This window comes from Staurois parvus, unplaced genomic scaffold, assembly GCF_062004578.1.
Source record: "Staurois parvus isolate SC_StPar_1 unplaced genomic scaffold, SC_StPar_1.0 ptg002113l, whole genome shotgun sequence".
Classification (NCBI taxonomy): Eukaryota; Metazoa; Chordata; class Amphibia; order Anura; family Ranidae; genus Staurois; species Staurois parvus.
This window is the reverse complement of record NW_028319909.1, coordinates 4,099,915-4,112,312: the sequence shown is the minus strand read 5'-3', so window position 1 is coordinate 4,112,312 and position 12,398 is coordinate 4,099,915. Positions and strand designations below refer to the sequence as shown.

General features: G+C 45.2%; 1 protein-coding gene across 1 annotated transcript in view; it reads left to right on the top strand.

Annotated features, from left to right (window-relative positions):
• The first annotated feature begins 329 nt into the window (after nucleotides 1-329).
• LOC149432749 (B-cell receptor CD22-like) overlaps nucleotides 330-12,398 on the top strand; it is a 29,708-nt gene continuing 17,639 nt past the window's right edge. The window contains exons 1-5 of the mRNA XM_089665034.1: nucleotides 330-482; nucleotides 2,863-2,914; nucleotides 7,659-8,036; nucleotides 9,380-9,673; nucleotides 11,898-12,158. Of these exons, the coding sequence (XP_089521160.1) occupies nucleotides 330-482; nucleotides 2,863-2,914; nucleotides 7,659-8,036; nucleotides 9,380-9,673; nucleotides 11,898-12,158 (1,138 nt within the window). The remainder of the gene's footprint in view (nucleotides 483-2,862; nucleotides 2,915-7,658; nucleotides 8,037-9,379; nucleotides 9,674-11,897; nucleotides 12,159-12,398) is intronic.

The window sequence follows — 12,398 nt, the reverse complement described above, 5'->3', positions numbered from 1 at the left end:
TGCAAGAAACCATGAAGGGTCCCCTGAGCGCCAATGCCCTTTCTATTGGTCCTGGGGTCCTTCCTTCCAAGCCCTGGTCCATTTCCACTGATCTCGGGCCCTTTACTCTTGAACTCCTTTAAATACCCTTTAAATCACAAAAGTCACAGACAAGTGGCAAGGAACTCGCAAGGAAATCAAGTCACAAGCAAGTTGCATGACTATGGGGTTGCAGCAGTGTGAACTGAACATTACAGTCCTGCAGCCAGGGTCGTATTTACCACAAGGCAATTTGCCTACGGCTGCATTTTTCAGGGGGGTGGTGCCACCCCTTAGCAGAAGTGACACACATGACTGTGAATAGGGATCAGGTGAGGCACAGAAGTGTGGCTACAGGCTTCTGGAGGGTGTCCGACTCTCATTCCTGGATCATTGTTAAAGATCAGCACAGAAGGAAGACATCGGGCTTTCCTGATCATCATGGCTCCCAGGGTGGTCGGCAGGTGAGTGCTGGAATCTCTCTTTCTCTCTCTCTCTCTCTTGATCCCCCCCCTCCTCCCATGAGTGCAATTCTACTCTTGCCTAGGGCAGCACACAACCAAAATATGCCACTGTCCTGCCAGCGGACCCCTTTTGTTCTGTCTTGGGCCCCCCCACAGTGGTGGAATGCCAGGACTCAGTTGCAAGTGCGACCTTTGCAACCCTGGTAGTTCTGATTGTTCCAAAGGCTGTTCGATCTTCTGTCTGCCTCTGCTGTTCTGTCAGCCCCTTGACTGTCAGTAGCAACAGGCCCAGGGGCGGACTGACAACTCATGGGGCCCCAGGGCAATAGGGAATCATGGGGCCCCTGTGTCCTCGCCCACACTCAAAAAAGCCTATGACAAAGCCAATGAAAGGCACCGGGCATCTCATGGGGCCCCCTACTGACTCCAGGTCCTCGGGCAGTGCCCTAGTGCTCGAATGGTCAGTCCTCCCCTGACCAGGCCCCACCCTTCTATCTTAGTATTCATCCAATTTTTAAAGGAAGTGTCTGAGGCTGGTTGTTGGCCCCATCATCTCATCATGGAGGGCTGTCAGGGGCTTCCTAAACCGTTCTGCCTCATTTTCTGCTCTGTAATACACACTCTGAGCGTGGTTTGGATCCCCATGGTCGAAAGCACAAAATTCGGTTTGCAAGCTTTTTAAAAAGTTTGGCCAAAGCACAGCTAGCCGAACTTGTGAGAAGTTTGCTGATCTCCAGTTGCCATGTTACACTTTCTTACTGTCTCATTCTATGACAGAAAGCTTTTCAGATTATTTGTGTAATTTCACCCACTGCTTTCAAATCCCCGTCATGGACCTCTCTTCTTTGAGTGTTCCCAATAACAGCTTCATGTGTTCCCCCTAGCCACCATCCAATTTAGCCCACTGGTGCAACTTGACAGATCAAAGTCACGTGACCAGGGGCGGACTGACCATTTGGGAACTCGGGCACTGTCCGAGGGCCCGGGGTCAGTAGGGGGCCCCACAAGATGCCCCTGGTACCTTTCATAGGCTTTTTTGGGTGTGGTTTAAGTGTGGGCTAGGACACAGGGGCCCTATGATCCCCTATTGCCCAGAGGCCCCATGAGTTGTCAGTCCGCCCCTGCACGTGACAAGTCGCACCCTATTGTCAGTTATGGTACCATTTAAATTGGTGCGACTCTGATTTGCGCCAACTTTGAAAAAGTTCCTGCACTATTTTTTGGCGATTTCATGTGCATCTTGCATTGAAATCTGTGCATGAAGTCGCGCTGATTGGCGGCTTTGAAATTGCGCTGAAGTAGCGTGATTTCAAAGCCGTATTCACTGTGCATCATGGCTAAATGTTTACAGGAAAACGAGACCTAGGGAGTACAGGTTTCAATCCAACAGCTGGCTGAGGGCAACACAAGCAGTTTTTATTTCAGCACATTAACCCCTTCACTCTAACCATACGCAAATATGTGACCCCACTGGACTAGGCTTTTTTCCGCGGGGCCGTATTTGAGTACCTGCACAGCGCACTCCCAGCACAGAGACTGGAGTTTCACCAAGAGCCCAGGGCCCCGTTGGTAATGATCAGGACCCAGAACTCCTGATTCTGTGTCACCTGATTGCTGTGATAGCCTCTGATTGGCTAGCACAGCGATAAGTCACTGTGTTTTCTCTCTCTGAATGGAGAAGAGAGAATCTGTACATTGTATCTCTCTCTGTCCTTTCAGAGAGAAAAAAAAGTGTGTGTAAAAAATAAATAAATTAAAAAAAAAATAAAAAAAAAAAAATAAAAAAATCAGTTTGATCTAGGTCAGTGCCAGGGTTCATGTCCGGTCAGGGTCAGGGTCAAAGGTCAAGATTAAGAGTCAGGGTCAGTGGGTTTTTTTTTCAGTATTTTTATTTTTCATTTTTAAATTAATATCAGTGTATTTTAGACAGGATAAAAAAAGCAAAATATTCACAATTGTTTCTGGGCCGTACTACAGGTACAAACAACAAATAACACATATATGTGGTATCGCTGCGATCGTCAGGAGCAGGAGATATTATTTTGAGTTGTTTTTTGGTGGTAGGTTATGGCAGTAGCAAGAAATATACAGCTAAATTTAAAAAAAAATTTTTTTTTCTTACTATTTTGGACCAGTTTTCTTTTAATAATAAAAAAAAGAAATCAGGAGATATCCATTACCATTCACCATCAAATGAAAGCCTAATTTGTCCTGAAAAAAATGTGGTATAATCCACCTGGATGCAAAAAGTAGTTGTGACGATATGTACGGTTTTACTAACACAGGTCAACGTTGCAAAATTGTGCTTAGGCATTTGGATTTGTTTTATCCTCAGGCACGAAGGGGTTAATATACATTGATAGCTGAATTTTTCTTCCAGGTTTATGAGGAATATGGGGGTGAAGATCATATGGACTTGTGGACTCTTAATGGTATTTCTAAAAGGTAAGTGAAAACAGAACAGTCATTGGGGTAAATTACCAAATACAAGTGGAGAGAGTCAGGTCCTGTTTGATGCAAATCCAGTTCCTTCTTATATTTAATTACTGTTTATATAGTGCAGGGGTCTCCAAACTTTCTAAACAAAGGGCCAGTTTACTGTCCTTCAGACTTTAGGAGGGCTGGACTGTGGCCAGTTGGAGTAGAAAGGGTCCCTACATCAGTGGGAAAAAATAATGCCCTATCGTTTGGTGTCAGTCAAAGGAATTGTGCCCCATCATTGATGCCATTGGACCCCATAATTGGTGTCATTGGGAGGAATTGTGCCCCATCGTTGATGCCATTGGACCCCATAATTGGTGTCATTGGGAGGAATTGTGCCCCATCGTTGATGCCATTGGACCCCATCATTGGTGTCACAAGTTAGCCTGCAGTTCCTTGTTTGTGCATTCTTACCTCCTTGCTGCAGTGCTGTTCCTGATCCCTTTCACATGTGTGTTTGTCTGTGCTCACCTATGGGCGTCATCTGCTGTTCCCTGGGTTTTATTTCCTTCCCTTCCATCACTTCCTGGCCCGCCTCCTTGTTTGCCTGTCTATATAAGACATGCTCAGTCTAGGCCACTTTACCTGAGCAACTTCCTAGTTGTCGGAGCTCCTGTGTGTTGCTATCGCCTGTATCCTGTATTGAATATTTGTGTACCGGCCCCGGCTTTGTTCTCTGACTGTGATTGTTTTCCGCCTGTCCTGACCTCGGCTAGTCTATTGGATTTCTATTTGTCTCCTCCCATTGTACTCTGCTCCCGCGAGCGGTCTCCTCATCCTCAGCTGCGCATACCCAGGGACCACGACCTGGTCCCAGCTTGCTGCAAGTCCATCCCCACCATCAGGGGCTCTGGTGAAGAAGCAGGCTGGGGCTTAGACTCCACGCCCTGGGGAACCCCAAGTTGACGATCTACAAGGACTCACTACCACAGATTTGTGACAGTTGGTGTCATTGGGAGGAATTGTGCCCCATCGCTCGTGTCATTGGAAGGCACTGTGACCCCTTCATAGATGTAACTGGGGGGAATTATGCTTGATTGTTGGTTGTTGGTATCAGTGGATGAAATAGTGCCCCAAGGGCTGGATGAAGGCAAGCAAAGGGCTGCATCTGGTCCCCAGACCACAGTTTGGAGACCACTAATATAGGAAGGGTATATATACAAAGGAAATCTTCCCAATAAGAACCCAAACAAAAATAAAAACATGGCAGAGGTTCTAACTCATTTTGGCAGGAATTTCACTTTAATAGAGCCCCGTTTATAGGACATATGTGAAGTGCTATTGCTCCTCTCCTTCTGCACATTCTAATCGCTTGGCTGTTTCTGATGTTCTACCTTTGATACTTTCCAAGTCAGATCTGTTCTAAAACACATCTAGAGCAAAAAGGAATTTGCACTTATTGTGGGTAAGTAGCGCAGTGAATAAGCATGACCACCAGGCATTGACAGAAGAACGCCAGTATTAGCGGGCTAAGCATTTCCCTCATGGTAAGTCTCAATGGCAGTATGAGAGTAGCCATTGCTGATGACTTTTTTTTTAAGAAAATTGTGAAGTCACTGACCTGCCTATGCTATCTGGAAGGGGCATCTGGATCACAAGACTGGATTGACTGAATTAAAAAAGTTTTGACAGAATAAAAAAGTTCAGAGAGGTACATAACGTGTTATTTGTATATTTGACTGTTTGCCTGAAGTCCAGCTTCAAAGGTACACTGTCATTCAGAAAAAAGTGACACTATAAAGGGTATTTACCTTGCCAATGACTTGTCCACTGACACTCCATACGCTGCCACGGCAAGCAGAAATACCCAGTACAGGCGTACCTCGCTTTAAGAATTTAATTCGTTCTGCGGGGCTTTTCGTATTTCGAAAAATTCATAAACTGAAACTCAGTTTCCCATAGGAATGCATTGAGAACCAATGAATCCGTTCTAGAGGTCAGAAAAAAGTAAAAAAAAAAGTCTTATCTGTTCAAAACTCTTTATAAAGTGCACTTTAAAGGCATAAATACTGTACAGGGACATGATTAAAAATTAATTCGTAAATGCATTGAAAACCAATTGATCTGTTCAGGAGGTCCGAAAAAAGTCAAAAAAGTTTTATTAATGTTTTTAAAGTTAAAAAGTTAAAGTTTTAATAATGCATTTTCAAAGTGTTTATTTAGAGGACACAATTACTTTCACAGAAAGTACTGTGGTCCTTTTGTCCCCCTTCACACTAGACATGACTCCCCCCACCCCCATATGTATATTGGCCTTGGTGGGTGAATGTTGCTAAATGGTTAGCACTTCTGCCTGGCAGTACTCAGGTCGTTGGTTCAAATCCCAGCCATGGCACCACCTACCTGGAGTTTGCATGTTCTCCCTGTGCCTGCGTGGCTTTCCTCCGGGTACTCCAGTTTCCTCCCACACTTCAAAGAGATGCTGGTAAGTTATTTGGCTCCTGTCTAAATTGGCCCTAATATGTGTATGTATGAATGTGAGTTAGGGACCTTAGATTGTACGCCCCTTGAGGGTTAGGGACTGATGTGAATGTACAATATATATATGTAAAAAGCACTGCCTAAATTGACAGCGCTATATAAGTACCTGTAATAAATACAATAAAATAAATAAATGTGGTCCGCATGAATCTAATGCAGGCCATAGATGGTTCGTGTATCAGATACATTTTCGTCCGAAAGAATAATCGGCCGATATTTGCACCGTTAGTGGGGCAATGGCATTGGCCGATTTTCGCGGTTCCTCCTCATTTCTTTTATCGGTCATGCTGGAAAATTTACGAAAAACTGACAATTTTCATAATCATTGGTGGCAACAGAACGACCAATGCTTTGTTTTTCACCCGAAAATTCGGCCGATAAATGATCCGTCTATGGCCTGCATTAGGCTTCTTCGGCCAAAATATGCATGCACTACTTTAGAAATTGGTGTAGCTCCGACCAAGTCGAAACCGCACTGATATGACCGCTCTAATTGCGGGCAATGGGGTGTGACTTGGCATGCTAAGTCACACCCAGTGTGAACGAGGGCTTAGTAAGTGATAGTGGTAGTAGGTGGTTAACCATTAGCCGCCCGGCCTATAGCCATTTGGCGGAATCAAAAGCGCTTTAGCTTTCCGGGTGCACGCCATTTGGCGTCCTCCCGCACATGCGCAGTTTGCGCGGTTGCAGAGCCGCGCAGCGGCGCGATCTGTCACCGGCTGTGTACCTCAGACACGGCCGATGACAGATCTGAGTACCGGCTCCCGTTGCCGGTACCATGTGACCTGCTGTGACCAATCACAGCAGGTCACATGACAGTTGTATACAATGGATGGCTTCATTCATGCCATCCATTGTATACTAGTGCCTAGCTGTGAATGGTCACAGCAGGTCACATGCACATGTCATGTGATTAGCTGTGGTCAAATCACAGCTAAGCACAAAAAAAAAAAAACCTGAATGAATCAATTTCATTCAGGTAAATGCTTGCTTATAGCAAAGTAATTCTTTGCTATAAGCAAATTGTGTAAAAAAAAAAAAAAAAAAAAATACTGATCACTTCCCCAAAGTAGTACAATGTTACTATGGTAACATTGTACTACTTTGGTCATAGTAAAATATGAAAAAAAAATCTTAAAAAAAAAAAAAAATGTAATAAAAAATTTAAAATAATAAAAAAATAAAAAAAATATATATATATTTTTTTTTTTCATACTGTCACCAGTCAGTGTCCCTGATCACCGCCATGCCAGTTATATGATGACGCTGTACTGCACTGGTGACAGTATGTAAAAAAAAATAGTGAAAATAATTTTTTTAATTTTTTCATTTTACGAAAAATTATGACAAAAAAAATAAAACTTCAAAAAACTCGCCATTCCTCTTATGAAGTACGTCGGACTGTCTACTCTGCAAAAAGGGGTCATTTGGGGGATATCTGTACTGTTCTGACATTTGGGGGATATCTGTACTGTTCTGACATTTGGGGGATATCTGTACTGTTCTGACATTTGGGGGATATCTGTACTGTCCTGACATTTGGGGGATATCTGTACTGTCCTGACATTTGGGGGATATCTGTACTGTTCTGACATTCTTGGACCTCAAGAAATTAGATTGGCTGTCAGTACTTCAGGACTGATCAATATTCAGATCTATACCATAGTTTGTGAACTCTATAACTTTCCTACAAACTAAATAATACATCCTAATTTGGGTTATTTTCAGCAAAGACATGTAGCAGAATACATCTCGGCCTAAATTTATGAAGAACAATTATTTATTTGTAAACTTTTATAACAGAAAAAAAGAAAAACGTGTTTTTTTTTTCAAAATTGTTGGTCTTTTTTTGTTAATTTAGCAAAAAATAAAAACCCCAGCGGTGATTAAATACCACCAAAAGAAAGCTCTAGTTGTGTGAAGAAAATGATAAAATTTTAGTTTTGGTACAATGTTGTATGACCGCGCAATTGTCATTCAAAGTGTGAGAGCGCTGAAACGTGAAAAATGGCCTGAGCAGGAAGGTGTAAAATTGCCCGTTATTGAAATGGTTAAACAACAACTGCCACCAAAGTTGAAGTTGTCCTTTCAAAAAAGAAAAAAAAACCCACACTCATGATGGAGAAAACCAAGATGGAGAATATAAAAATCTGCAAAGTCAAGGAGTTGTGAGAATGATTTGAATAAAACTCATGATATCGGTGTTTGTTGCAGGTTGTTTCAGTGGAAGAGTCAAAGATGACCATGTGAGCCTCCTGGAGAAAGTGGTGGTCCACAAAGGTTCATGCGCGACGTTACCGTGCGAGTACAGACCGCAAGACGCCTATGACACATTTATATGGTACTATAACGCAACGTATGATAATGTCAATATGGAATTTAATGGAACGGTTGTCTACGACAGCAAGGGTGGGAATGAAGTGGACCCTCAGTTTGCTGGACGAGTGCAGTACGTGGGGAAGCCAAACACAGACTGCACCATAGTGATAAGAAATATTCAGAAAGAAGATGAAGGCAATTACCAACTGAGGCTGTTAAGTATGAATAAAAAGTTTAAGTGGATGTCAAGAACATTAACCATGGCAGTATCTGGTAAGTTATTTGCGAAGTATTCGCCATAACTCCTTTTTATAGCATCCACACCCAAAAGGCTAATATATTACAGCTTACTAATCCTTGGATAGCTCATAATGCGCTAGGATCCATTATGTGAAACTTACCATAAAGCGAAGCCCTCCAGCGGCGTGCTTTCACCGCTGACTGGGTTCCCATCTTCACCAGGTACTTCTTCCGGGTTTCCAGGTTCTGGCTTGGCTTGAAGGGTCGAGCCGTGATGACGTCACTCCCCACGCATCATTTTTTAGGGCACACAGCTCTGAAGGAATGGCACGGGCATGCCGTTCCTTCAGCGCCAGGGGCGGACTGACCATTTGGAAACTCGGGCACTGCCCGAGGGCCCGGGGTCAGTAGGGGGCCCCATGAGAGGCCCCTGGTACCTTTTTCATAGGATTTTTTGAGTTTGGGCAAGGACACAGGGGCCCCATGATCCCCCATTGCCTGGGGGCCCCATGAGTTGTCAGTCCGCCCCTGTTCAGTGCACATGCGCCGGCGCTGCTTATGTTTAGGAGATATTTACGGGACCTACAGGTAAGCCTTTTTATAGGCTTACCTGTAGGCAGAAGCGTCCCTAGGGTTGGTGTCACCCGGTGCGGTAACACTTGGTGACACCCCCTCCAACGATCCCTGCAGAATGGATCTGCGGATTGAGCATAATGGATTGGACTCCGATCCATAATGCTCAATTTGGGCAAGGACACAGGGGCCCCATGATCCCCTATTGCCCGGGGGCCCCATGAGTTGTCAGTCCGCCCCTGTTCAGTGCGCATGCGCCGGCGCTGCTTATGTTTAGGAGATATTTACGGGACCTACAGGTAAGCCTTCTCATAGGCTTACCTGTAGGCAGAGGCGTCCCTAGGGTTGGTGTCACCTGGTGCGGTAACACTTGGTGACACCCCCTCCGACAATCCCCGCAGAATGGATCGGATCTGCGGATTGAGCATAATGGATCGGACTCCGATCCATAATGCTCAATCCGCAGATCCAATCCATCCTGCAGATTTTTTTACAACTTACCTTTTCTTGGAGCAGGTCCAGGACAACTGCGCATGTCCCGGTTTCAAGCACGATCAATCGATGATAGCGGTAGTTCGTCTATAGACTTCAATGGAGACGCTGCAGAAAAGCCTGTAGTGCGTTTTTGATGTGTTTTGTGTTTAACTTGCCTAGCAACAAGAAAAAAAACGCATAAAAAACGCACTGCAGAAATGGATCAAACGCAAACTGCATAGATGTGAACCTAACCTTGCGTCTATTAAATAAATACAATGCAATAATATACAATCTTTAACTCTACTTCAACTTTTTATTTTTTTCAGATATTGGAACAACCTTAAAAATCCTCCCTCTGCCAGAGATAAGAGAGTCGGAGACGGTTACTGTAAATTGTTCAATCAGTTATTACTGTCCTTTCAACAACATTAGTCTCTCTTGGATTGAGGATGTAAACGGGACCAGCGCAATGGATGTCAGAAATGACCCCAAGGAGGTACGAACCGCGAGCAGCTTGACGTTCCGCCCGTCCTGGCGAGACAATAAGAAGAACATCACATGTGTTCTTTATCAAGATTTTGGAGAAGAAGATAACACAACAGTCCAGCTCAATGTCATGTGTAAGTCCATCTTCATGTTGTAATTAATGAGACGTGAGCATTGTAAGGCCGCTAACGCGCTGTAGTACCTGTTTATACAGCCTGGTAAAATAACACGTTTACCATCATGCTTTGTCACAAAATTTCATCCAATTTTTTTTTTTTTGAAGATCGACGTACAGTGTTGCTGATTTGAAGAATAGAAAACAAGGAAAGACAGAATTATTAAACCAGAAGGTTCTTCCTTAATTTAATTGGAAGGAAAGAAAATCGCTTGATTTCTCCATCGGGGAATGCCTCCCGCAGCACTATTGTGTTCTGCTGGTAGGGAGGTGCTGGGAGCCTTTCTGGGCAGCAGAATTTTTTTACTGGACATGTTTAATAGCAAACTCTGGCTCATTCTTCCCCCTAGCTCATCACTGCAGGCTGTGTATTGTCAACAGAACTGCTCCTCTCCTCCCCTGTGGCTCCTTCTTCCTTAGCTCATCACTACAGGCTGTGTATTGTCATCAGCACTGCTCCTCTCCTCCCCTGTAGCTCCTTTTTCCCTAGCTCCTCACTGCAGGCTGTGTATTGTCATCAGAACTGCTCCTCTCCTCCCCTGTGGCTCTTTCATCCCCCTAGCTCTTCACTGCAGGCTGTGTACTGTCATCAGCACTGCTCCTCTCCTCCCCTGTGGCTCCTTCTTCCCCCTAGCTCTTCACTGCAGGCTGTGTACTGTCATCAGCACTGCTCCTTTCCTCCCCTGTGGCTCCTTCTTCCCCCTAGCTCCCCACAGCAGACTGTGCATTGTCATCAGCACTTCTCCACTCCTCCCCTGTGGCTCCTTGTCCCCTAGCTCATCACTGCAGGCTGCGTACTGTCATCAGAACTGTTCCTTTCCTCCCCTGTGGCTCCTTCTTCCCCCTAGCTCTTTGCAACAGGCTTTGTATTGTGCTCAGCACTGCTCCTCTCCTTTCCTGTGGCTCCTTCTTCCCCCTAGCTCTTCACTGCAGGCTGTGTACTGTCATCAGCACTGCTCCTCTCCTCCCCTGTGGCTCCTTCTTCCCCCTAGCTCTTCACTGCAGGCTGTGTACTGTCATCAGCACTACTCCTCTCCTCCCCTGTGGCTCCTTCTTCCCTAGCTCCCCACAGCAGGCTGTGCATTGTCATCAGCACTGCTCCACTCCTCCCCTGTGGCTCCTTCTTCCCTAGCTCATCACTGCAGGCTGTGTGCTGTCATCAGAACTGTTCCTTTCCTCCCATGTGGCTCCTTCTTCCCCTTAGCTTTTTGCAGCAGGCTTTGTATTGTGCTCAGCACTGCTCCTCTCCTTTCCTGTGGCTCCTTCTTCCCCCTGGCTCATCACTGAAGGCTGTGTATTGTCATCAGCACTGCTCCTCTTCTCCCCTGTGGCTCTTTCTTCCCCCTAGCTCTTCACTGCAGGCTGTGTACTGTCATCAGCACTACTCCTCTCCTCCCCTGTGGCTCCTTCTTCCCTAGCTCCCCACAGCAGGCTGTGCATTGTCATCAGCACTGCTCCACTCCTCCCCTGTGGCTCCTTCTTCCCTAGCTCATCACTGCAGGCTGTGTGCTGTCATCAGAACTGTTCCTTTCCTCCCATGTGGCTCCTTCTTCCCCTTAGCTTTTTGCAGCAGGCTTTGTATTGTGCTCAGCACTGCTCCTCTCCTTTCCTGTGGCTCCTTCTTCCCCCTGGCTCATCACTGAAGGCTGTGTATTGTCATCAGCACTGCTCCTCTTCTCCCCTGTGGCTCCTTCTTCCCCCTAGCTCTTCACTGCAGGCTGTGTAGTGTCATCAGAACTGCTCCTCTGCTCCCTTGTGGCTCCTTCCCTAGCTCCTCACTGCAGGCTGTGTACTGTCATCAGCACTGCTCCTGTCCTCCCTTGTGGCTCCTTATTCCCCCTAGCTCTTCGCATCAGCAATCTTTGAGTCACAGTCCTTGCCTAGGCTGAGATGATGTTTTCAGTTTGCTGCAGGCTGAGGAAAGAATTTCTTCAGTCTCCCCTCTAACTTTGTAGCAAATTACAAGCTGAGAAGCTGCAGCAGGGGGGCTGATCTGTGTCGGACATTTGTTAGCACATCCAAATCTGCACAGTCACCAGGAAAGTAGGTGGTGACCTTTTATGATGGCCGAACAAAGATGGCTCTGTCCTCCAGGAGACAAAAGTGAAGTCTCTGCAGTCTAAACTGTACAAACATGTTACATAAATACATTATACTGACTACTTTATTCTGTTTTTTTCTAGACCCTCCGAAAGGTGTAGAACTTTGGATTTCAAGCGAATCTTTCAAAGAAAATCAAAATATCCAAATAAGATGTTTAGAAAAATCAAGCAATCCAGGATCCAACAGATACGAGTGGTACAAAGATGGAGTTCTACTCAGAAATTCAACTTCTGATATGATGGTGTTGAACTTAGAATGGAACAATACTGGACAGTACTCATGTAAAGCTCTAAATGCCATCGGGTCTGGCGAGTCACCCAAGAGACTTATTGATGTCCAATGTAAATACCTTCTCCTGGTTTTCATATTGTCACTGTTGTATTTTAGAGGGTCCGTCCAGTCATTCACAAGCCAGCTCCTGGTATTTCCTAGATGCTGAGATCTCCCTGCTATAATTCCCCCTTTATTCCTGCCCACCTGGGAATTTGCTGTTCCCATCCACATTTGTGGACTCCATCTTTCCATCTTCTCCTATTACACCCAACATGATATAAAAAATAAAATAAGAATCCAATGTGAGG